This window comes from Macaca mulatta, chromosome 12 (assembly GCF_049350105.2).
Source record: "Macaca mulatta isolate MMU2019108-1 chromosome 12, T2T-MMU8v2.0, whole genome shotgun sequence".
Taxonomy (NCBI): Eukaryota; Metazoa; Chordata; class Mammalia; order Primates; family Cercopithecidae; genus Macaca; species Macaca mulatta.
The window spans coordinates 103002563-103026783 of record NC_133417.1 but is presented as its reverse complement, the minus strand read 5'-3'; the positions used below and the strand labels follow the sequence as shown (position 1 = coordinate 103026783).

General features: G+C 38.6%; 1 protein-coding gene and 1 long non-coding RNA gene across 2 annotated transcripts in view; one reads left to right on the top strand and one right to left on the bottom strand.

Moving 5' to 3' along the window:
• Nucleotides 1-24221, bottom strand: part of PLCL1 (phospholipase C like 1 (inactive)) — a 353159-nt gene that overhangs the window by 52381 nt on the left and 276557 nt on the right. Inside the window, 2 exon segments of the mRNA NM_001260854.1 lie at nt 12821-13024; nt 15671-18145. Coding sequence (NP_001247783.1) covers nt 12821-13024; nt 15671-18145 — 2679 coding nt within the window.
• On the top strand, nt 19481-22423 carry LOC114671385 (uncharacterized). The gene is made up of 2 exons (XR_003721371.2): nt 19481-19658; nt 21279-22423. It is a non-coding gene; the product is annotated as an uncharacterized LOC114671385 (long non-coding RNA).

The window sequence follows — 24221 nt, the reverse complement described above, 5'->3', positions numbered from 1 at the left end:
TCTATCTTATAATTTATTCTTTAGCTATATTCTTCCATCTTATTGCTTCTCCAGTAAATTGTAATTCCAGTAGAGCAGGGACTCAATCTTATTCAGCTTTGTACTCCCAGATGCATCCATCCATTTACATAATCACTTTGTTCCCCTGTTTTACTTTTGTGATACTTATTTCTTCTCCCTCTCTACTACCCACATATGTGTGTGCAATAAAACATTTTATTTATTACTGGCCACTTCTTAAACTTGTAATTATCTTTTTGAACTCCCATCTCTCTTTTTGTCTCTAGATTTCTCCACTCTTTTTCTTTCTAGGCTTCCTCAATTTTCTGTAATTTTGTATGCTCTTAATTCTCTTTCAAATTAAGTACTGAAAAATAAGCATAAAGCTTTTAACAGGATTACCCCTATAGAAATATAATACTCAAATATCAGAAAGTAAAACAAATGTTAAAACTTTATTACATGCTTATTTGAGGTAAAATAAATTTAGGATCAAAACATACTCCAAAACCTTATAGTTCAAGTTCTTCTCAAAAGCCCCCAAGTAAATATTTGTTAACCCGGTGGTATAAGTTGTTTCTGTTTTTCTCATTGTCTAATAAACCTCATAAAGAGATAATCAAGTATAATTTTACCTCAAAACAAGCTTCTCTTTGAGATTCCTCAGAAATAACCTGAAATCTTTTAGTAATAAAAGTCCCAAATTGTGCCCTCACATATTTCATCATTAATACTCTCAGAACATAAAATCATTGCTCATGTGAAATTGTTTCATAAGGGCATTTGATTTTCTCTATGTCAACAGCTTCTATTGTATTGAGAATAATAAATTTATTCTATTTTCTGCAGTCAGCTTTCAATTATTAGTAGCTAGAGAAAAAACAAACGAGATGAATAGTTAAAATGCACCAATAATCCAAATCACAATTTAAGTCAAAAATTTCAAATTTTCTTCTCAACTAAGTAATTTATCTAAGTTGCAGGGAGAAAAAATGGTCGATTTGAGTTTCATCTCCTTCCTAGATCTCTAACTGATACTGATGTAAATAAAATACAAAGCGCAAAAGCCAAGCAGAGAAGGTGAGAAGATGTCCTCAGATAATCCCTGAGCCTGGAAGTCAGCACGACTCAGCCATGACGGCTGGGTTGACTCAGTCGATAGAATCTGGCAGTGGCCTGATTTACATATCTGATGTCTCAGCCTGAGCTGCTAGTTGCCTTTGCCTGTTGTAGTAATACAAAGAGCTTTTCTCTGGTTCTGTCACATGAATCTCTCCTAATGCATCTTATTTCCTTGTCAGGGCTTTGTCTCTAAAAGAATAGAGGACTTACCCAGATAAAGGTTGACATTACTTTATGCATTAGATGTATCCAGAGCAGGGGTGTGTAAAGTTACCAGTTAAGAGTAAAATTATGTCTTTTAAAAGAAAACTTTACTGAAGGGGGCAGTGATACTGTTACTCAAAGATGGATTAAATTGTTCCGCTTTTGTGAAGAAAGTATCCTTCCAGCTCTTTCCAGTAAGAAGTTTAACTAATTGCCCAGAATCATTGCAGAGTCAATGTAATTATTTAATAATACTGAAAAGATGAACTTTCATCATATCAGGACTCAAAAATCTTGCACAGATTCCCATTTTATCCTGAATTAGATCTAAATTCCTAGAACCAAATCTTTCTACTTAGAAGTCATCTTACAGACAGCCTATCATGGACAACCACATTTTATAGATTAAAAAAAACTGAGCTAAAAGTTAGCTTGCTTAAAACCACACAAATAGCTAGTGAAATAATTTAGACTAGAATCTAGGCATTCTTGAGGAGCAGACCATATTAAAGTGTAGAATTCCTATTGCAAGTGTAAGTTGGTGATAAACACTTAATAAAGTAACATTCATCAAATTAAGCATCATGAAAATAAAGTTTGCCATGACTGCTTTTCCCTCCAAGTCTAATTCACAACACATATCAACCATGATAAATATTTTTTCATATGAAACATAGGAAGAAATGTATTTCCTTGAGTCCTCTGCTTTTTCAGGAAGGAGTTAGGAACTTTGGAGAAGCTATTGCTCGAGAAAATGTGAGTCAACAAAAAGCTACACTACTCTAGACTTTTTTCGTCCTCTCCTTTTCAGAACACTGGAATAATTCCTCTAGCTCTTACTTTCCTTCTAGGCAAAAAACAAAAACAAAAACAAAAACAAAAACAAACTGGGTTTTGATTCTATGGTTCTGCAGTGGCTCATCTTTTCAGATCACTTAAAACAAGATGAGTTTTATTAAACTTGGTACATTTGTAAATCAGATTGCTCTTACATATATAGTTGCTAACTAGAATGAAGATTATTTCCTTTAATTCTTGAGTTCCTTAAATATTTAAAATGAAGCAAATAAAAGCATTGCTAATAGGTTGGCATCTTGTTTTTAAGCAATCAAGCCTGTCAATGTGATCAACTCTCAGTCATACAGAAACAAGTGTAAAGTCAGAATATTTGCACGTTCACTGGAAGTCCACTGCCTTTGGTGTATGCAGAGCTCTCCATCCTGGGACTAATGCATCACATTTGCAAGCCTGATTTGTAATGGCACAGGACAAGTGAACTCGCACACACAACAGGTCAGAGGATGTTTGTCTTCCCATTCACAATGGTGACAAAATCTACTTCAGGGAGCCCTTTCGGCATAAACAGATCATTTTTTTTCTCTCGTTGTTTTGTTCCCCAAACAGTTGTCAGCTATACCTTGAGTAGTCATTAGAAATATTTGTCTTTATCCAGCTGTCATTACAATTTAGCTCCTTCATAAAACTTCCAGGTGAGTAGCCTTGGTAAACCTTCTCCAGCATTTTCAGGTCAATTTGACTACCTTACTACCTTTAACCAAAAGTGTTACAAAGCCTGAGGATTCAAGAATGCAAAGCGAACTTTGAGTATGCATGGACAAAATTCCGCAAAATAGCCAACCTGAAATACTTGCTTATGGATATGTATCTCTGATATCCATGGTCCTAGAGATCCCGGTACCAAGTGGAAATTTTGTCACTCCTCAAATGCTGATAATTTTCCCCTTACACAGAAAACGTGTCCAAAGACATTGGTGTACCCATATGTGAAGGAAGGTTCCATGCCCCAAGTGCACAGCATGTTGTTTTTAAACACCAAGCCCTGGTTGGGCACACACCAGCAGACAGTTCTTTTTTTAGGTTCTATTACTATACAAGCAAAGATACTTCTTGAAATGCAAACTAATAGAGTTCCACACAAACTTCACAATGAGAGACAGTGATGGAAGGAGAGTATCTTTGACTTAACCCAATCTTAATTTAAATGGATTTCAAAAAGCAAAACTAAATTAGGGAACTGTAGATATAACTACAACTCTTTCCCATCCTGAGGCTGAATATATACTGGTTCTAACACTGATATAAGAGAATGTGTTTAATCCAACCATTACACCTGGCTTAACTGTAATACTTACTAGTGTATTTGTTCCATTGCAAGCAGGATTAGACAGCAATTAGCTCTTTTTTGCTGGATTCCTGCTCACTCTAGCACAATCAACCGCTCTCCAAATCACCCCCCAACTGACTTAGTAAAAGATTAAATAACCCTTGACTTATGTTCTCTAGATTGTTTTGATTTCCTTTTTTTAAACAACAAATTAAAAAAATTTTGTTTTTACCATAGTAAAGTTTTAACTTTTATGTTAATGTTAAATAAGTTAGCACAGAAGTCACCTTTGGAGAATGCTTTGGGCTTCTTTCTTACAGCTGTAACCTTCTGTATCTATTCCACTTCAGAATGATATATTTAAGATATTACCCAAATATTTTCATAACAACTTAAAATACTGGAAATGATCAAACATATTAGGAAAATACTTCTTGACTGCATGAAAAATTAGAAAGGTGAGAACGCTGAAAAGGAAAAGCTCAGCCATCTAAAGAAAAAAGTATATAAAGTCAGATAATATTTTTCTTTCAAATGTACTTGCAAATAAAATTCTGCTGAGTACCAGGTGGCAGAGGGGGTAGAAGAAGTGTGTTATAAGTCACTGTGAAAAGACCATCATCGGACTAAATGATCTAAGACTCCAACTAAGGACATAAAATACCATGTGGTCAACTCTGAACACTGCGTGTCACTACTCCTTCCCTTTTCAGGTGTAAGTCTTCCTTTCCCATCAGGGTTGCCCATTCCTCAAGGACAGAAGTTTTGCTTCATACTATTTCTTTCTCTAGCACCTTGCACACTGCCTTGCACATAGTAGGTGTCCAAAATATGCTTGCTTAGTTGACTAATTAAAAGCCTAAAGACATATACAAAATGACATATCAAATGAGAAAATGTTATTTTACAAGCGACAAACTTATGTGTTCCCACACATTTTCCTATTTATCTTGAGTTACAGAACTGTCATTCTTTCTATCACGACTATCTGTGCTGATTCTGTCCCTGTTTATTCATCTTTGGTTACATAGAAAAAAATGTAGAAATTCTCTTGAGTTACAGAATTGCCATTCTTTCTATCACGACTATCTGTGCTGATTCTGTCTCTATTTATTCATCTTTGATTACATAGAATAAAATGTAGAAATGTGACTAGAGTAAAACATTAGGGCTGGGGCTAAATCTACATGCCTAAAAACACTATTGCAGAATGAAAAAAGTCAAACCCATTCAAACAAACTAGTTTTGATAGTGCCCTACTAAAATTACAAAATGTTTTCCAATCTAATCACCTGCTATTACAACTCCATGTTAAATGATGAGTAACATGTTCATGTACTCAATCATAGACTCCTAGGGCTGGGTAGTACCTCAGCATGTTACATCTCCTGCTGGTAAGCTGCTGAAGCACAAGGTCTGCTGAACCTTCCACAGCATTTAATGCAGTGGCTTGCACATTAAAAGGAGTTCAGAAAATGTTTATCAAATTAAACATCTCCATTTTCTGGCTATAACACTAAGTAACTCTTTCTGTAACCAATTTTCATTCTTAACAACCCCCAAATTAAGAGGAATCCTAAATGAAAAAAAAAGTCATATTACTTTTATTTGCAAATATAATATGACATTATGAGCCTTAAAAGACAATGACTCTGTGACTATACTACCTACTTCAATGGGGTATTTTTCCAGAGAAAGTAAATATCCACAGTGGGGAAGTGATGCTTGCTTTTTCAGAGACCTGAGGCAAAAAAGAAGAATCACAGTAAAATAAATGGAAGAGTCACTTAGAAATCGTCTTCTGATTTCAAATTAAGCTCCAGGGACAGTTGGGGAAAACTTTCCTGATGAGCAGAGGGCCACTGAAATGGCGCTGTAGTGAACAATCCAATGCCAACAGCTCTTCTCTTTGTGTATTTAGCCTGCGAAAGAGGCATCCATTCTACCTTTGACTTTGAGAGCCTTTTCTACTTGCCAGAGTTATTAACTGATAGTGTTCCCAGTTCCCTCTAGTGCTGTTTTAGAAGCTGTACACTTCCCACCTCCAGCCATGACACGTTTTATATCAGCAAAGTCATCTCTGCTTCAGTTGCACAAAATATTAGATAGGCATTTACATAGCAACATCCTATTCAGAGTATTAATGGTAATAGTAAACTGGGCTGCCCATAAGCAAACTGCAATTCTTTGAGCAACCCCATCTTCACCTTACCTAGACTTGGTGAACCCTCTGTCATTACCATCTCTCTCTTTCCCAGGTTAAAACCCACTTGTAGAACAGGATCTGCTAAACTCACTAGAAGGTATGAATGAATTACTAATAGCTCAATGTGTTATTACTCACAGGGATGTTGCTGCATTTAAAATAGATAAAAAGTCTTAACCCTAGGGAACTGGTTGTAACTTTGAAATTTCAAGTCCCAGGAAGCAGACAGAAAACGTACACTTTAAATAAGATGTGCTAAGACAGGGGAGAGTGTGTCTTCCCTTTCTTCTGAAATTATGCCATGTCAACAGGCCCATTTTGCTACAAATACATTTGATTTTTGATTTCTTGATACCAACACAGTTACTATAATGGAATTATAATCACAAGACTAATATTAAAAGGACTTTTAAGGCTGGGCGCGGTGGCCCACGCCTGTAATCCCAGCACTTTGGGAGGCCAAGGCGGGGGGATCACCTGAGGTCGGGAGTTCGAGACCAGCCTGACCAACATGGAGAAACCCCGTCTCTACTAAAAATACAAAAAACTAGCCGGGCGTGGTGGTGGGTGCTTACAGTCCCAGCTACTCGCGAGGCTGAGGCAGGAGAATGGCGTGAACCCAGGAGGCGGAGCTTGCAGTGAGCTGAGATCGCGCCACTGCACTCCAGCCTGGGCGACAGAGCGAGACTCTTCCATTTCCAAATTAAAAAAAAAAAAGGAGAGAAAAAAATTACTTTTAAGACTGAATTTTAAAACCCTCAGGAGGAAATATTTTCAAATATTTAATGAGCAAGTGTTTGGTAATAAATAGTGGGATTTATTTATTTATTTATAGTGGGTAATAAATGGGAAAAGTTAAATTTAGGGGGAAAATCTGTGCAGATGAACTCAGGCTCAGTGTTTTCTAGAATATTTTATTTTATTCTCCCTTGATAATAGTATAATTTGATGGACTCAAGTCTGCTTTCAACAAATGTAGGCTACCAACTTGCCTGATTTATTTCTTTCCATACTGAAAAAAGAAAACATCTGTATCTGTTCAGGAAAGATTTCAGGTTGTTTTTTATTCTAAACATATTCTGCATTTTTTAGTGGTAACAATTTTTCCTCTTGGATGGCATCTATGCAGTTCATTACCATTTTTGAGAAATCCAAACATTTAAGCAACTTAAGTCTAAATTGAACCCAAGCGTTCACTTTGGAATACCTTCTCCCCACGCCAACCCCACCACTAGGCAATAAATCCTGGATTTGCTTTTTCCCCTTATTCATCCAAATCAGTTTTTATTAATAGTCTGTGGTGGGCGGGGGGTGGGGTGGTTAGACTGTATTTTTATGAGAAGTTTCAATTTACATAAAAAGTAAATGGAAAGTACAGAGTTCTCACCCTCTAACTCTACCCCCACCTCCCAGTTTTCCCTACTGTTTACATTTTGCATTAGTGTGGTATATTTACTACAATTGACAAGCTACTATTGATACATTCTTATTAGCCAAAGTCCATAGTTGACATTAGGGTTGACTCTTTGTGTTGTACATTCTATAGGTTTTTGACTAGTGTATAATGACATGTATCTGCCATTACAGTATCATAGAGAATAGTTTCACTGCCTTAAAAATCCTTTGTGCTCCACCAGTTCATCCCTCCCTGCCCAACTCAAAGCTCCTGGCAAATAGTAATCTTTTTACTGTCTCCATAGTTTTGCCTTACTCTGTAAGTTTTTTAGCCAAATATAAGACAGGGAACAATTCAGCAAGGGTGGTATCAGAGAGGTAAAATCAAGGGGATTTAATAATTTATCATAAAACATATTCAATTATAGGATGGAAACTACATGATTTTCACCAACAACAGATGCTTTTATTTATTCTTTTTATTCAATGAACACTACCTCGTTACGTGCTAATGTGCCTACATTATTTTGGGTGCTAGAGGTGACAGTAATAAGCAGACAGGATCTCTAACCTCATGGAATTTACATTCAAATTGAGGGGTAAAAGAGGACAGAAATTAAAAAGTTCAAGCAAAGTATTTTTCAATACTGCTAAGAAGGAAGATGGAAATAAAACATGGCTATGTGACAAAGGGATGGATGGGAGAGTAGTTAGGGAAGGCTTTTCTGAGAAAATGACATTTGAGCTAAGAATTAAGAGATAAGGAGGAATAAATTATAGTGTTCCATTGCACAGTAGTGACTACAGTTGACAATAATATATTGTATATTTCCAAATAGCTAGAAGAGGTGGTGTCAATGTTATAGTGGTAAGTACAGCTGCCTTGCAAAATAGCCAGAAGAGAGGATTTTAAATGGTCTCACCACTAAGAAATAAATGTTTGAGGTGATGGATATGCTAATTACTCTAATCTGATCATTACACATTGTATACAAGTATGGAAACATCACACCACACCTCATAACTATGTGCAAAGAAAGCCAGTGTGGCTGGAAGAGGGTGAGCAAAATAGAGGGTGTGGGAGTGAGGCTGGAGAAGCAGATGAGACTGGAGAGGCAGGTGAGGTTGGGGAAGGCAGGTGAAGCTGGAGAGGCAGGTAGGCTAGAAAAGGCAGATGAGACTGGAGATGCAGGTGAGACTGGGAGAAGCTGGTGAGGTTGGGAGAGACAAATGGAGCTGGGGAAGCAGGTGAGACAGGCAGGGGAGGCTGGAGTGGCAGATGAGGTTGGGAGAGGCAGATGAGGCTGGAGATGCAGGTGTGGTTGGGAGAGGCAGTAAAACTAAAGAGGCAGGGGAGGCTGGAGAGATGGGTGAGGTTGGGAGGGGCAGGTGAGGTTGGGAGGGGCAGGTGAGGCTGGAGAGATGGGTGAGGTTGGGAGGGGCAGGTGAGGCTGGAGAGATGGGTGAGGCTGGGAGGGGCAGGTGAGGTTGGGAGGGGCAGGTGAGGCTGGAGAGATGGGTGAGGCTGGGAGGGGCAGGTGAGGTTGGGAGGGGCAGGTGAGGCTGGAGAGATGGGTGAGGTTGGGAGGGGCAGGTGAGGCTGGAGAGATGGGTGAGGTTGGGAGGGGCAGGTGAGGCTGGAGAGATGGGTGAGGCTGGGAGGGGCAGGTGAGGTTGGGAGGGGCAGGGGAGGCTGGAGAGATGGGTGAGGCTGGGAGAGGCAGGGGAGGCTGGAGAGATGGGTGAGGTTGGGAGGGGCAGGTGAGGCTGGAGAGATGGGTGAGGCTGGGAGAGGCAGGTGAGGTTGGGAGGGGCAGGGGAGGCTGGAGAGATGGGTGAGGTTGGGAGGGGCAGGTGAGGCTGGAGAGATGGGTGAGGTTGGGAGGGGCAGGTGAGGCTGGAGAGATGGGTGAGGCTGGGAGGGGCAGGTGAGGTTGGGAGGGGCAGGTGAGGCTGGAGAGATGGGTGAGGCTGGGAGAGGCAGGTGAGGTTGGGAGGGGCAGGGGAGGCTGGAGAGATGGGTGAGGTTGGGAGGGGCAGGTGAGGCTGGAGAGATGGGTGAGGCTGGGAGGGGCAGGTGAGGTTGGGAGGGGCAGGGGAGGCTGGAGAGATGGGTGAGGTTGGGAGGGGCAGGTGAGGCTGGAGAGATGGGTGAGGTTGGGAGGGGCAGGTGAGGCTGGAGAGATGGGTGAGGTTGGGAGGGGCAGGTGAGGCTGGAGAGATGGGTGAGGTTGGGAGGGGCAGGGGAGGCTGGAGAGATGGGTGAGGTTGGGAGGGGCAGGTGAGGCTGGAGAGATGGGTGAGGTTGGGAGGGGCAGGGGAGGCTGGAGAGATGGGTGAGGCTGGAGAGATGGGTGAGGTTGGGAGGGGCAGGTGAGGCTGGAGAGATGGGTGAGGCTGGGAGGGGCAGGTGAGGTTGGGAGGGGCAGGGGAGGCTGGAGAGATGGGTGAGGTTGGGAGGGGCAGGTGAGGCTGGAGAGATGGGTGAGGTTGGGAGAGGCAGGTGAGGTTGGGAGGGGCAGGTGAGGCTGGAGAGATGGGTGAGGTTGGGAGAGGCAGGGGAGGCTGGAGAGATGGGTGAGGTTGGGAGGGGCAGGTGAGGCTGGAGAGGCAGGTGAGGTTGGGAGGGGCAGGGGAGGCTGGAGAGATGGGTGAGGCTGGGAGAGGCAGTAAAACTAAAGAGGCAGGAGAGATTGGGAGAAGCAGGTGAGGCTGGAGATGCAGGTACAGTTGGGAGAGGCAGTAAAACTAAAGAAGCAGGGGAGGCTGGAGAGGCAGGTGAGGCTGGAGAGGCAGGTGAGGTTGGGAGGGGCAGGGGAGGCTGGAGAGGCAGGTGAGGTTGGGAGGGGCAGGGGAGGCTGGAGAGGCAGGTGAGGTTGGGAGGGGCAGGGGAGGCTGGAGAGGCAGGTGAGGTTGGGAGGGGCAGGGGAGGCTGGAGAGATGGGTGAGGTTGGGAGGGGCAGGGGAGGCTGGAGAGATGGGTGAGGTTGGGAGGGGCAGGTGAGGCTGGAGAGATGGGTGAGGCTGGAGAGATGGGTGAGGCTGGAGAGATGGGTGAGGTTGGGAGGGGCAGGGGAGGCTGGAGAGATGGGTGAGGTTGGGAGGGGCAGGTGAGGCTGGAGAGATGGGTGAGGCTGGAGAGATGGGTGAGGCTGGAGAGATGGGTGAGGTTGGGAGGGGCAGGTGAGGCTGGAGAGATGGGTGAGGTTGGGAGAGGTGGATGAGGTTGGGAGACGTAGTGAGATTGGGCAAAGATGGAGAGGCATGTGAGGTAGACAAGCAGGGGCAAATCATAAATGACCTTGTAAAGCCACAGTCAGGAGTTTCCATTGTATTTTAATGGAAGCCACTGGAGGATTTTAAGCAGGAAAGTGACTTGATTTGATCTATGTTTTTATTTCATTTTATTTTATTTTTTATTTGAGATGGTGATTGAGATGGAGTCTTGCTCTGTCACCCAGGCTGGAGTACAATGGCAAAGTCTCGGCTCACTGCAACCTCTGCCTCCCGGGTTCAAGCGATTCTTCTGCCTCAGCCTCCCGAGTAGCTGGGATTACAGGCATGCGCCACCACGTCCAGCTAATTTTTGTATTTTTAGTAGAGATGGGGTTTCACTATGTTGGCCAGGCTGGTCTCAAACTCTTGACTTCAGGTGATCCACCTGCCTTGGCCTCCTCAAGTCCTGGGATTGCAGGTGTAAACCAGACCCTTGATCTATGTTTTTAAATGTTCACTCTAGATCTGAAGAGATCTTAGAAGACCTATTTAAGATTAATACAAACAGTAAGACACTAAGAGCATTAAAGATGCCAACCATAACAATGCAAATCCTAGAAAGTAAAAATGGTGTTTTAATTTCAAGGCCAATATCCTCATTACATGTATCTGTCCCCACCCACCCCATCCCTCAAAATAAATACTCAACAGAGATGACAATGGTGTTTTTAACCACTTCTGAATTCTACCAAGTTTACCATGTGGTATCGGGATATTTACACTCAATTCCCTCCCAAAATGGTTTTCCATAGAGAACTGTACATGAAAGACTTCATTATAAGTATTTCTGCCTCCACCGTAGCCTTTTATATTAATCTTTGGAAAACCATGCTCTGCCTGCAATTACAATTTGCATTTTAATAATACAGATGAGAAGAAGGCTAATATTTCAGTCTTGGCGTCAGCAGAAAAAACTGAAAAAACAAGACACTGTCACACGCTCGGGGATGTGAAATGGAAATTGCCCAGCCCCAGACCAGGTATCCTTCTGCTTACTACAGGTCAGCTTCAGGGAGCTCCCTCGCCACGAATGATTTCTCTTTCTTAGCTTAAAAGAGTAGTGGAGGAATAAGTGATTTCTACTGTCTGTCTCTATGGCAACTAGTACCCTAATTTCACCTCTTAGATGGCAATTATACCTATTCACTGAATAGCTTTCAGTCCTCATTTTTATGTTGAAAAAACTGATTTCATGAAAAATGAGATACAGGTAATAGGTAAACTTTTCCCTAGCAACCATGAAGTACAGTTTATAACAGGTATGGTCATTCATAAGCAGAATATGCCCTGTGGAAATTTTTATTTTTCATTCATAGAACGTTTACCTCAAATATCTTTCTTCTAGTTGTTTTTTAATGATAAAATCTTCATCTTTTCTTCCTGAAGGTTAATTTTATTCAATTATAAAATTAGTTGGGTTCATTATAGTTTGGTGAATACAGAAAAAATATAGAAAAGCATAAACAAGAAAATATAATTCACTCTCATATAAAAACAATCACTATTAATAACCTGCTAGCAACGTAGGTACATATACATAGAAATGTAATTTAAATCCTATTGCCCATTTTTTTGTAATCAAAATTTCTACAAAACATTGTAAAGACTTCTCCATACCATTAAATATTCTTCTAACACATGATTTTAATATCTTCAAAGGAATCTATAATATAGATTATTACATTTCACTTAGCTAATCTTTCTATGTTGACATTATTAACATAAATGTTTATGCATCTCTCTATTGGCTTAGAATAAATCCAAGAAAACGAACTCTATAGATCAAACTAATAAGCATTTTAAATTGTATTGCCAATTGTTTCTCCAAGAAATATTATATCAATTCATTTTTCCACTAGAGGTAGATGAATGAGGGTATCCACTTCCTTAAATCCTTGATCAGAGGTACTATTTTTAAAGAGAAAAAAACATGTCAATTTAATGTTGAGGGGAATATCTTACTATATTTTCTTAATTTCTAATTTTAAGGTTAACTGTTTTTCATTTTTCATTGTTATTTGGTGGGGGGGGGGGTGAATTGCTTATTCACCTCTCTAGCAGACTATTGGTTGTCCCTTGATATCCATTCTCCCCTTATTACCTCATAACAGAAGAGACAACATTTAGCATATGGCCCCTTGAAATGATATTTTCCATTCTCCTTTGCAACTAAGTGTGGATATGTGCCAACTCCAGGCTGATGAAATAAATAAGTGTGGATATGTGTCAACTCCAGGCTGATGAAATAAAAGCAAATATGATCTATTCTATTTCAGATAAATGTCCTAAAAGGAAGAAGCTATGTCTTACTTCTTTTCATCATTCCTGATGGTTAGAATGCAGATATTATTGCCGGAGCTCAGCACCCATTTTGGACCATGAGGATAAGAGGTACATTCTAGGGATTAGCGGAAAAATACAGATTCCATATAAATTTTGTCTCAACCATCATAAGGCAGCACTGAGACACGTTTGGAGTCGCAATTTCTTACCAGATCATAAGCAGCCAGCATCTTTTTCTGCACATCTGGAATTGCACTCAGAGGCTCCAGGTAAGGAAAGCTGTCTTTCATCACAAGTGAGACTGAAGGAGTATTGTCACTGGTGATGAGCCGAGATGACAGAGTTAACAGGCACTGCTTCAGACTGGCAATTGGAGGGAGTCCACATAGTTCCTTAATAGACACGATTGCGTTCTGTGAGGAAGAAAACATGGAATCACACTTCTGACCACCTGACACATCACCCCCAGCACTCCCAGGTTTACAGAAAAGTATATTCATTTTTAAAAGATAATACACACAGCTATTCATGACTATACTTCATCTTGCCCAATTTTTACCAATAACCACAAACATCCCATGAAAGCAAAGGAGATTGGGACACAAGGCTATGCGGTGCTTTTCAAAGCAGAGCACTGGGATAGTCACACAACTAAGTACTGGCTGATCATGAATGCCATGTATGATTTGTATCATGGTGATCAGGAAAACATAATGGCAGGGGTTGTATACTGGAGTGCATTTCGCTAGGGCTTTTTTCCTCAAGGTAGCAGGATGCTACTGCTCACCACCCTCCATCTGACTAACCAATGGCATTCCTTTGTCACTTCATCAGTAAGGCACCTGACAGACACACACACTGAAAGCACATTTCATGTAGAGCTACATTTGTCCATGTTACGGTCTTTTCAAAAAATTTATTTGAAATAGAAATTATGACTATTTTACATTTTACCCACAGCAAACAGTACCTAATTTATTATGTGTCTCATGAATTTCATGACAATGATCACCTTCATTTTTCTACTGATGAGACTCCAAAAAATCCTTAACCCCAAAGACTTTACGTTAAGATAATATGAACTATCAACGCTACCTGGATATGCTTTATCTATAACTCTTCTTCTACGTATTTTAAATACATAATATAAAATATGCAAAGTACATATTTCAAGAATTATATAAAATATGTAAAGTCTAATCTATAAAGTTAAGTGCAGAAATGGTTTATAAGTAATCTAACATAGGGATTTATAATAGTACTAGAATTATGTCAGAAAAAGGTACATAGAATATGCTGATATTATTTGGATTCTATTTTTTAAACGGTGGCTAAGACAACCCACCACAAGTATTTAACTGTGTCATGGGTTTGTGGTTCTGCATCACGTGAATGATAATGGTAATGGATTTTGGTATTAGGCAATCCTGGATTTATTTTCTTTAATTTTTAACTTTTGTAGGTACAGAGTAGGTATATATATTTATGAGGTACATGAGATGTCTTGATACAAGCATGCAATATGAAATAAGCACATCATGAAGAATGGGGTATGCATCCCCTCAAGCATTTATCCATTGACTTGCAAACAATCCAATTAGACTCTTTACGTTACTCTAAAATGTGCAGTTATTATTAACTATACTCACCCTGTTTTTCTATTAAATACTGGCAATCCTGGATTTAAAGGCTAACATTGTTATTTGTTAACTTGCAATATTTAGGAAATGCATTAACCTTTTCAAATTTATTCTCTATCTTGAAAACAGGGATTTTTGGTGAGGATTATTATAAACACATCAGCTAAAGAAATAAAGTGAATTGAATAATATCCACTTTGCATATTGCAGGTACTCAGTTAATATCTGTTATTGTTTGCATCTAATAACACTAGCCTAATAAGTATATTAAGTAGTTTTTTTTTAAGTTTAACACTGTCTCAGATTATAAGCATTAATGAAGGAAAGAAAACTTAACATTGAATTTCTAAATGTTGAGGCTAGTCAATTTCCATATACTCTAATTTTACTCTAATAATAATCTTGTGATAAGTATAATTATTTTTCTTTCTTTATGTGGAGAATATTGATGAGCAGAGACCTGAAATAATTTGCTGAAGATCGCACAGGGATAGATTTGATCAAGAACCCATGTTCTTTCAATTAAACCACATTTCTAAGACAAGGTTAAATATTTTTCAACAAGTTTGAGTGCTGATTTTTTTTTTGTTTAGTTTTACTTGTTCTTGTGGGGAGTAATTTATTATTGTTGTCATTATACATAATTTAAAACTAAAAAATAACCTAATAGGCATTACACTTGTTTTATATCACTTCAAATTCTCTCTCATGTTCACATCTGCAAATATGTTATATATACACTGGTAATTAGTATGTGTGTGTTTGTATAATTTTTTATATATTACACACATATATTGTATATTCTACTTTTTTCCCATTGTTTCAGATGCACATTTCCATATATTGATTCAGTTTTGTACTAAGGATATTTAATGGATATACAGCATTTTGCTACATCTTAGTTCAGTCCGAACTGAACACAGCATTCACAGTTAGAAACATAAAATATATCTGTTTTATCACAGACAATACTGAACTTAGTTCAATGGTACACAGGTTTACACATCTTTCTTTCTTTTTTCATTTTCAGACAGGGACTTGTTCTGTTGTTGCCCAGGCTGGAGTGCACTTGTACAATCACAGCTCACTGCATCATTGACCTCCCAGGCTCAAGTAATTCTCCCACCTCAGCCTCCTGGGTAGCTGGGACTACACATGCTCACCACCACACCTCGCTAACTTTTGTATTTTGTTAGAGATACAGGGTTTCACCATGTTTCCCAAGCTGGGCTCGAACTCCTGGCCTCAAGTGATCCACCTGACTCAGCCTCCCAAAGTGCTGGGATATAGGCATGAGTCACCGCGCCCAGACTTAAACAATCTTCCTGATAAATTTTTGCAAACCAGTTCATTAATAAAACATTATAAGGGTAGGAATAAGCAGGAATAGGGAAGGAGAGTGCAGGATGTTTCTCCTACCTGCATATTTTCTCTCATATCTATGGCTTCTCGTAATGGATGAACTGCTATTTTAAAGATGTCATCAATGGTTTTAAGACCGATATTCCTGAGCATGGTATACTCCCGAACTTTCTTCCCCATTCTCACTGAAAGACTGCGCTTCTGTGCCTTTCCTCCTCCACTTCGATTAGTTATTGCTATGTGGACAAAAAGGGTTACGTGCTCCATGATGTCACCCACAAAAGAGCGCAGGGGAACATGCCGATATCCAGGCTGCAAACATTCAAATGGTATCGTATATTGCCCTATAAACTCATCCCCAATGTAGTCATCATCCAGAGCAACAAAACGGATCATGGCCAGCTCAGGTAGGTTTACTTGGAACTCAAAAGTTTCATCAAAAATAGGATTATCACTGTTTTGCTGTACAGTTTTAGTTCTTTGTTCCGAACAATCCGCTGGAATTCCGTGTATCTCTATACACACATAGGGATCTATGACATCCCCTTTGGCACAAGCTCCCTTGGGCTTTGGGAAATTCTGACCACTGATGATCTTGATATGAAGAGCTAGAGGAGACACCCCAGGTACAATGCCCTTTGTATTTGCGCTGAAGTAAGAAACTTCATCTCGCATGATAGATGGCCTTAGAACATAACCACATCCCCCATTTTGAAGAAACCAGCCCGTGTGAAGGTCCATCATTGGACCTGGAGTCTGAAAATTCATTGCTACAATCTGACAGCCACAATTCCAAAAGTCCTGTGGATTCAAGTTACTGGAATCGATCCTCATGGCACTGGGATAGATTCTTGATAAGAACTTCTTATTATAATTAACAAAATCCTCTGGGTACTCATTTGCAATGCGGCTGGCCTCTGTTTCACTAAATGAACAAATTTCCCAATAGTTTTGGCTTTTCATAGATAGTTCAAAATCCCTGTACTGAACAGATTTACAAATAGATACCAAATCAGAGAGCTCCCTACAGAGTCTGATTTGTTTCTGCTCACCATTGTAATCTACCGACATCCTTCGAGACATTTCAGCTTCTTCATCTTCATCTGTTACTTCTCCTTCTAACACATCTGGATCAGAAGGCAACTTCTTTCCTTTCACAATGATCATTCTTTTTAATTTTTCTGGTGATGGGAGGTAGGATTCTGAGGGCAAAGGTGCTTCGGTATAGAGTTTATTGCCAAAGACCTTTTTCATCTGTTGAACCATTACCTTCTGCTGTAGCAAGGAGCAATGATTTCCCAAGCAAAGAATGAGTGGGTATTCAGAAGCAACAAAGGCAAATTTATTTATTACCTCTATGACACTTCGAAAGGAAACATGTGTTGTCATGTTATTTCGATTACAAAGGATTGGTTCATTATCGGAACCATCACTTACATCGAGTTCAATGCTTCGACAGCCCATCTTCAAAGCTCTAACATACCCATTGATGTCAGCTGGCCCCCTGAACTGGTCTTCTATTAGATAGGTGTTATGAGAGGCATTGATATAGTAGTGAGATAATGGCTGGGTCATATCTTGGGCAACCTTCTTTTGCTCAGGATCAAAAATGTCACATTCTGATGACAATAAATACTGGGTAAAGCCATCAATTGCAAGAAACCCTTTTTGACGTCCCTCTTCAGAAAGTTCATATCTCCTTATGATGTCTAAGCACATATCCTCGGTGATATGGGTGACTCCTTGCTCAGCTTCTAAAAAGAGCATGAGATCATTGGCATCCAAATATTCTTTGTTTTTAGATATCTGTACAAGTAAGAAATACACTTCTGGCCTGGTGCAAAGTTCACAAAAAGCTTCACAAAATTCCTCTTCGGTCACACGGGTGGTTAGTTTTTCCTTGCTCTTCTGGATTTCTTTAAACTTTAACCTGATCTTGGCTTCCTTCAGAGTAGGGTTGAGTTGTTTTATTAACTCTACCGAGGTGTCTTCCAACATAATCCCATTCCCATCAACATCTGCTGCTTCAAACACTGTTTTCAACCACATGAACCGTGGTGTGTTCTGGTTGCCCTCCATAAAATCAAGAGGCTGCTTACTTCGAGAAACCAGGTACCGTAACCCAGACACCCAGATGTTTGCCACATCTGCTGAATTAGCAACTAGGTCCAGAGACTCATAGTTTTCCCCATGGAGTATGGAAAAGGCACAGTCCTCACAGATCTGGTCAGCAAGGCCATTGTTTCTAAATGTTTCTGTGTTTTTCCCCAGTCTGATCTCTTTTATGGCAGAAATATCAAGCTTGGCTTTCTCGAGGTCTTTCTTTGAAGGTTCCCAGCGAAGAGCTTGGAGGTCTGTGTCCAGAGTGAAAAAACGGTTGTAAATGCGAGAATTTGGCCGGACTTTCTTCAGCTCACAGCCAGCTTGCATGAAGCTGATGCAGTCATTTGCACTGCTAATTTTCTTTTCCGATGGCATGCTGCTGAAAGACACGGTTTTCTTTCTTCCACCACATTTTTGGTTTGAAGGATCCTGTAAAACAATTTGAAAAGAATGAATCAATATCTTTTAGAAAACAGACAAATTCAGTAACACTCTATGAACTCCTCAAACTTCAATTCACGTATTGTGATTATTTGAATAGAGGCTAGCCTAAAGTTTACCTTTTCACTGTTTCAGAAAAGAGAAATTGCTAAGAAAACTGAAATTACAGGATTCAGGCAAAAACTTATTTTTCAGATGCCTGTGTGGTCTTTGAAACAAAATCAAGTATTAAGTACAAATCACTCTGATTTGTTCCTTAAAGCAGATTTCTTAAGAACCTCATGCTGGTGCCTCAACTACCTAGCTCAACTCCCAATAGATATGCAACAGAAATAAAGCTGTATATTTTTAAAGGTTTCCTCATTTATACTTTGCAACCTTTTAAAGAGGTTTTCTTAAGGTGGATTTAAATAAATGGTTTTACCTTAACATACTTTGTATCACAAAGTGCTTAACTGAACAGCTTAACTAGAAATCACTTTTTTTCTCGAGCTTTTTCAAGGTGTTTTGAAAGTCAAATTGAGAGCTAACAATAGCCAATCACTCACATTTGAGCAAATTTTCAAACTGAGGTAAACAATTTGATTTTAACATTATAGGAATTCACACCTGCATTTCAGTGTAATGTTATTAGTAGGCACAGCTTAAACCAAATAGAAATATGAATGGCTCTACTATCTTTTTAAGGATCTTCCAATATAAGTTAAATTTCAAAGCCCTTTGCCGGAAGATTTTACAGGAAACACTTCCACCTTGCAAATGCCATTTCTGGAAGTGTCCTTGGATCTTAGTGTTATAGAATTCCAGTTTCCTCAGCCCATTTCACCCTTCCCTGACCAACAGGGCCAACAGGTCATCAAAATTCATCCGTTCAGAAGAGAGTATCTTAAGCAGGTTTATTATTTTTTGAGACTGTTTCCCTCTTGATTGTATCTAGGCCTTCTCCCCTATCATCCTTCCTAAAATACAGTTCCAGTCCTCTGAATACCGATGAGATGATGGATTTCATTTCAGTCTTGGACTGTCCACTGTGTCTATCATTCCCAATTCATTTACACTGAATATCTGACTGATGCCACTTAAACTGGGTATTTCTTTATACTAGTCTCTGTTCTGACCACAGACTCAATTAATGATGCTCCCAACCACATCCCAATTCACATGACTGCCCCAGGAACAAATTTCCCAAAAGCATCATAATGCATGTTTACCATGCCCAATTTTATAAGCATACCAAAGAGTCAGCAAAATGTAGAGTCCAAAGTACCTTGTCCTTGGAGAAAAAATAACTGTTCTTTTTTTTTTTTTTTTTTTTTTTTTGATAGAATCTCGCTTGTTGCCCAGGCTGGAGTGCAGTGGCATGACCTCAGTGCAATGCAACCTCCGCCTCCCAAGTTCACGTGACTCTCCTGCATCAGCCTCCCAAGTAGCTGGGATTACAGGCACATACCACCATGTTCTTGAGTTGTAATTATTCCACTCCCTAAATATATGACCTTGAGTAAGTCACTTAACCTCTCTCAATCTTAATTTCTGATAGGAATTAGTAATCTTTTTATATAACATAGTGTCATTGTGAGACTGAGTGCATGACTGTTCTTTATAAACTGTAAGGGCTTCAAAGGTTATGCTTTTCAAAGGAAGAGGAGCATTGCCTTATACACCCAGTAACTGTAGGACTGAGTAGGTACTGACCAGGATATTGGGTATTATACAGAAGTTAATTCATTCCTGACTTCTGAACATTTCAGACAAATCTTCAGTGATAAATTGAAAATATTTTTAAAACAACCACATGAGATTACTATTTCAAATACCGAAAACTATAACCAAAGTAGTCTGGACCGTATCCTTCATTGGAAATATTTTAAAACAGGGTAGAATATCTTCTCTGGGATCTCATTTCATCAGTTCTGCCTATATAAACTTGCCTATCCTATGATTCAGAAAAGACAGGATAATTTATTATTCAATTGACTAAAACTCTACCCATGAAAAGGAAACAAAATTTGCTTTAGTTATGAGATGTTGGTGGGATGATTCATTGACTCCAATATATATCAGATCTTCAAGTGACAATGATAGAAATTACCCAATTTAGATTACAGAATATTGCCTGTTGGTGCCCTGGCATTTAACAACTTAGCTCCTGCTTTTACAAAGAGTTGCTATTTTTAATTATCCTATAGTGGTCAATTTCCTCATCCTTAAGTTAAAAAACACCTATAAATCTTCAGCTAGTTATACACAGATGCTCTGTTAGAACACATTTAAATTTGTCACAACTCACATGCTTAGAAATATCAGATGTTTGTGTGTATTTTTCCACACCATCAAGGCAGGCACCTAATGGCATTGCTGAGACGGGATTAATCTACCAAGTAAAATAAAGAAGAAAACTGTGAATTCTGATGGTAAATGAGATTGTGACTCAGCTTTTAAAGCTAACCATTTGACTTGCGTTTTAAGCTAATGAGAGTTTTCACATTAAAAATGATTTTTATATAAGCAGTTCATGTTCCAAATAGAATTGTTGTCAGCAGAGTGATAAAATCTATAATAGTTTCTAACAAATATTAAATGGGAAATTAATGCTACTCTAAATGAATGTATATGGTTCCTATACCCCAAGTATGACATTACGCTAGCATTCTCCATAGTCTATCGCTCTGTTACTGACTTGAGCCACTGTTTATTTGTAAGAACAAAACCACTCTTATCAGAATAGCTTTCTCTTACAAGGCTCTCCTCTGCCATATCTCCTTAAATCAAGACATTCCCCCCTAGCATGACAAGCCTTCAAGAAATATATGTTTTATATCTAGCCTGCAAAAGAATCCACCTGCCCATAATGCTAATTTCTTGTTTTGACCCACAATTCCTACATGATTATAAAACTTATATCAAAATCCCACCTAAAACTTGGAACCAGCAAAAAAGATATGATTCTTAGGTTGTCATTTTACAAAGGACAGAATCCAAAGTCATTACAAGTTTCCAAATGAGCTAAAACTTGGCCAGAGCATGTGTGAATGAATAATTTGTCTGCTGATTACTACAGCCAAGATTATGTACATTCAAAATATGCTGGAAAAGGTTCAGGACTCTGATATTTCTCCAGGTCTGCCACAGGAAAGGAAAATGTCTGGATTCAGAGAGCAATCATGCTGTTCTTTCAATAGCCATGCTATTGGCTCTCACAGGCTGGGAAAGAAGAGGGGAGATGGAAATGGTGCCTCAGCAGACAGGAAGGGTGGAAGACTCCAAATCTTCTAAGCTTCTTCACCACCAGAGTCCTACACCCCTACATCTGTATTCCCTCAAGAAGATCTTGGCAGATTGGTGGTGGGAAAGAAGGAATATTAAGGTAAACAGACTAGAAAAAGTTGAAGGTTAGGTATCAGTTTTCATTCTTGGTAAATACAAAATATAATAATTATGATGATGATGATTGAATGAGAGTCAATTTGATTCACTATACACTTAACACAATTCAACTATATACTTAAAAATGGTCAGACGGTAAATTTTATGTTATGTATGTATTGGGAAGATGGGTACTTTCGGCACTTTCCAAAAGAAACCAAGTTTATTATCAGTTCAAGTGTGCTCCAGTCAATGTCTAGCTCATTAGATGATTGAACTGATTCCAATGACCATAACATCTTTCCAGGAGATTTTTATAAACTCCAAGGTCTTTCAGTTTATTTCAAAGCTAACTCTCCTCACACGAGAATGAAGGCAAGAGGCTGAAGTACCAATACCACTTCCACCCGACTCCTGTCCCACAACCAAAGTTTCTCTTTGAGCAGCTTACAACAAAAGCTTTAAATTTATTAAGATAAATAGTGCATTGTCATTCCTCTGTCCCCTACATTAAAGCTTAACCTCACACTGCAGTTGGTTCCAATAATTAGTCAGACATTGAATTCAATCCTTTCTACTTTCTAACATTCTATACATAAGTCTCCACATTATCATTTCTCAAGAAAGGAATCACATTTAAATAAGTTAAACTAAAAAAATAAACAAAATTGGGTTTATATGGTCTCTGAATGTCTCTAAATAATACTTCACATTTTGGATCTACTGTCTTTTGAAATCAATCAATATCTTATAAAGGATTCAATCATCAAAATCAAGAAGAGTCTCATGAACTAGTAAAGCAATAGACAAATATTTTACTCTTTTGTTAAAACAACACAAGACTGATTTATCTATAAGCACTGTTTCTAATATATGTATATAATAAAGATAATTTCTATCTAATCTTATGCTATAAGGTCTGATTTCTAAACTTAGAAATCATTTCAAAATACAGGGGGAAATGGCCAAATGTCTTTTCAATTTTTTAATTATTTTCTACAACATTGTTGCTTATCTACTACTGTTAGGAATAGGATACCAATCATGATTAAATGGGACTCTTCACAACAGTAAAAGATTTTCAGCTTCCTAAATATTTAATATTTTAATACATTTATTTAAATATTTAATTATTTTATTAAGCTAAAATTGGAAACAAAGTTCAGATAAATCAAATAAATTTCCATTGACATTTGCTTTCCCTAAGCCCAATAAGATTGGATATAATGCAAGCTCCTTAACCAAAATAAAAAAACACAAAATCATTTTTCTTCAAAACACGTTGATAAGCCCCCCCAAAATTCTACTTATTCAATGGAAGTTTTGGGTGTCAATCATGAAAATATTGAATTATTTAAATATAATTTCAGGAAAAAGTATACTGAAATTGCACAAAAAATGTGAATGTACCTAATGCTTATACACTTAAAAATGGTTATGTACTTAAGTGTACTTACACACTTAAAAATGATTAAATTGTAACTTTTATGTTATGTATATTTTAACACACAGGGGGGAAAATGCACACTGAAGCACTGTACGAAAATTTAAAAGTGAGTAAAGGAAATACCAAGCCCAAGCTTCCCTGCCTTTGACCTCATTAGCATGTTTAAACATCTAATTATATCATCACATACACTTTTTGGTGTTTTGGCAAGTTGTTTTAAGCAAACAGTTCTAAAATGATTCTTTGTTAGAACAAATTTACACAACTCTAAAGACTAGAAATCAAAACACCAATTGTCAAACTGTGATGAGAAGGAATCTTTGTTTCATAACACTGAACTCCAGCTACGTAGTGTAAGGGAGGGAAAGATTTATATTTGAAAAGTTCTCTTAAGATATGATTAATAAAAATTTAATAGATTATACTAAAAGATAAGCATATAGCACATAGGTTTGATTTTCACCATAGGGACCCTATCTGTTCTTATATACAACCTATACACTATAAAAATATGCTATTCATTCTGGTTTTGTGAAGTTCCAAGGAAAACTGAGAAACAAAAATTTGGTTGATACATGACATTCTCAAAGGATGGTAGACAATACACAATCTAGAATCCAGATAAGCTCCAACCTTGGATATTGAGAGACCTCTGGTCTTATTCTTCATTTATTCATTTGACAAACAAGAATAGGTACCTACTCTGTGATGGAGCCTAGCACATTACAGAGTTTGGAGGAAACTGATAAGGTTTCATTTTTATCTTAGATATATCATTCTGCATATGTGCTAAAGGGATTTGATATGGACAAAACTGAAGATGGTACATTAGATGACTATTTCATTCAGCATTACAATAAAGAGATAATGATGGCCTGAGCTAGATTCCTAATAAAAAGGATGAAAGTATTAGGTAGATTAGGAAGGTATGCCAATAAAAAGGATTCCTAATGAAAAGGATGAAGGGATTAGGTAGGTTCCTAATAAAAAGGATGAAGAGGAGTGGTAAATATCAAGAAACATGAGGTAAAACAAGAACTTCTTGACTGAATAAAGGATGACTTCTAGGTTTTTGGTTTGAATGAGAAGTGAATGGAAATATTACTAAATGAGGTATGAAATATCAGGGGAAGTGAAGTTGAAGTGGAAACTAAGTTTACTTTGAGCCATGGTGGATTTTATATGACTATGGGCCATCTAGGTGAAGTTGTCCAATGGAAAGTTGGATATATGAGTCAAACCTCCAGGGAG